This window comes from Juglans microcarpa x Juglans regia, chromosome 8S (assembly GCF_004785595.1).
Source record: "Juglans microcarpa x Juglans regia isolate MS1-56 chromosome 8S, Jm3101_v1.0, whole genome shotgun sequence".
In the NCBI taxonomy this organism is placed as follows: Eukaryota; Viridiplantae; Streptophyta; class Magnoliopsida; order Fagales; family Juglandaceae; genus Juglans; species Juglans microcarpa x Juglans regia.
Window position 1 is genome coordinate 16,485,943 of NC_054609.1, and position 2,129 is coordinate 16,488,071.

Consider the following 2,129-nt stretch of genomic DNA (forward strand, 5'->3'; position numbering starts at 1 on the left):
AAGAATCTTTCGTGTCAAATGGGTGTATATATATAATATATATTCGAATAATAAAATATTCGAGACTCAACTTGCTTATTATAATGGAGGCCAGAGTTTCTTTTGTATGTAATATGTATATATAACCTCGCGCTAGCTAGCTAGCTATAATGCTTGAAAGCCAGATCACACGTACAGAAGCAGATCATCATCTTCATTTCAGTAACAAATTAGACCGGAGCTAAAGGTCCGTGCATGGGCCGGGCGCCGTGAATACAACTACGTTGTACACCATCTGGTCCTTTATCAGTGGCAAAGAGAAAGCTTTCGCTCACTTCCTTTTGGTGCACACCAGGTCCAACATTCTCTCGATCTTCACTAACTGTGGCTATAATATCTTTCATTCATTCATAATTCTGATCTCTTTAATGATTTAATCTTTTCCCTTGCAGTCACTTTAAGTACATAGCTAGACTCGATCTACTATTTACATGCATATATGTAGTACTGCTTCTTAATTGTTAATGTTTTTGGGTTGAGTTCTGATCCAGAATTTAGTTTGTGTATGTAGTCATGGCATATATAATAACAATCCACCCTATATTTCCATCAGGGATTTTAAGGAAAACAACTTCATACTATTCGATGGACGAATCAAAAAATAATAACATTCGAGGAGATCAACCAAATACTTCAACAGAAAATGAATGTCATGATTGTCCAGAATGGGCAAAAAAACTGGAAGAAACCTTACGTGGACTAGAGCCTCTCTCAGCACCAAAATGTCGTATTTACAAGGTTCCAGATCCCCTTCGCAAATTGAACAAAGAAGCTTACATCCCTCAGGTTATTTCAGTAGGGCCTTTCCACCATGGCAACGAAAAACTGCAGTGAATGGAAAACTATAAAATGAGATATCTCAAGAGTTTCATGAAACGAGCCAAGATAAACATGAAGAAGTTAGCAAGCACTATACAAGATTCGGAGGAAAGCGTACGTGAATGTTATGCAGAGGCTATTCCGTTTGATCGTGGTACTTTTATGAAAATTATCCTGGTGGATGCGAGCTTCATCATTGAGTTTTTCTTGAGAAAATGGTCAGGAAACTGGACAGATGACGACTTTATGGTGCTAAAACCATGGCTAACTTCTAGGATGCAATTAGACTTGATATTACTTGAGAATCAACTTCCTTTCTTTATAATCAAGAAATTGTATATGCTTGCACTCGGGTCTCATTCAATATACCCACCCTTCCTTGAGCTTACCTTTAACTACTTTGAACTCCACAATCTTCAAGAAAAACGTCCTGATGATCGAGATTTAGAAATAATGCACTTCGTTGATTTGCTTAGATACTTTTACCTGCCTCCTCCCCAAAGTCTTCCAGAAAGAAGTACTGAAGTAGCTAAGGAAATGTACTGTGCCTCCCAGCTGGCTGAGGCAGGATTGAAGTTTCAGCTAAGTTCAAGCAAATGCTCCCTTGACCTAAAATATAATAAGGGAGTGCTGGAAATCCCAAGTTTTACATTAGACAATGCCACGGAGATTTATGCTCGGAACCTCATGGCCTTGGAGCAATGTCACTATCCAGATGACGCATATGTTACTGATTATATTTTCATGTTAGATTTCCTTATCGATACAGGGAGAGATGTGGATTTACTTGTTCGAGAGGGGATCCTTGTGAATGGATTGGGTGACAACAATGCAGCTTTTGTCAACAATCTGTGCACCAATATCTCATACTCGGCCATGAATCTTGATTATTTTAGTCTTTGTGAGGATTTGAAGACTTTCTACAAGGACCCTTTACATATCATGAAGGCTACCTTAAAACATGATTATTTTCGCACGCCTTGGATGGGCGCTTCTACTATTGCTGCTGTTATCTTGTTGGTCCTCACTCTCGTACAAACAGCATGCACTGTCATGCCCCTGTTGTAGATCTGCATGTGCATCCTCTTTATAATTTCTCTTCTTTCGTGTTTTGCAATTTATTGAATCTGAAGAGGAAGAAAAAAAAAAAAAACAGGAAGAGATTTGGAACGGGAGACTTTCTTCAGGTCCTATCGAAGCATTATTAAACATTTTAGAATTAAATAATTGAGGGAGTACTTCGATTGTTTCATATACAATGAATTATTCAT

At 38.1% G+C, this 2,129-nt stretch overlaps 1 protein-coding gene across 1 annotated transcript; it reads left to right on the forward strand.

The window, feature by feature from the left end:
* The first annotated feature begins 624 nt into the window (after positions 1-624).
* LOC121244268 (UPF0481 protein At3g47200-like) lies at positions 625-1,926 on the forward strand. The gene is made up of 2 exons (XM_041142280.1): positions 625-853; positions 992-1,926. The coding sequence occupies exons 1-2, from the start codon at positions 625-627 to the stop codon at positions 1,924-1,926; spliced, it is 1,164 nt and encodes a 387-aa protein (XP_040998214.1).
* The last annotated feature ends 203 nt before the right edge of the window (positions 1,927-2,129 follow it).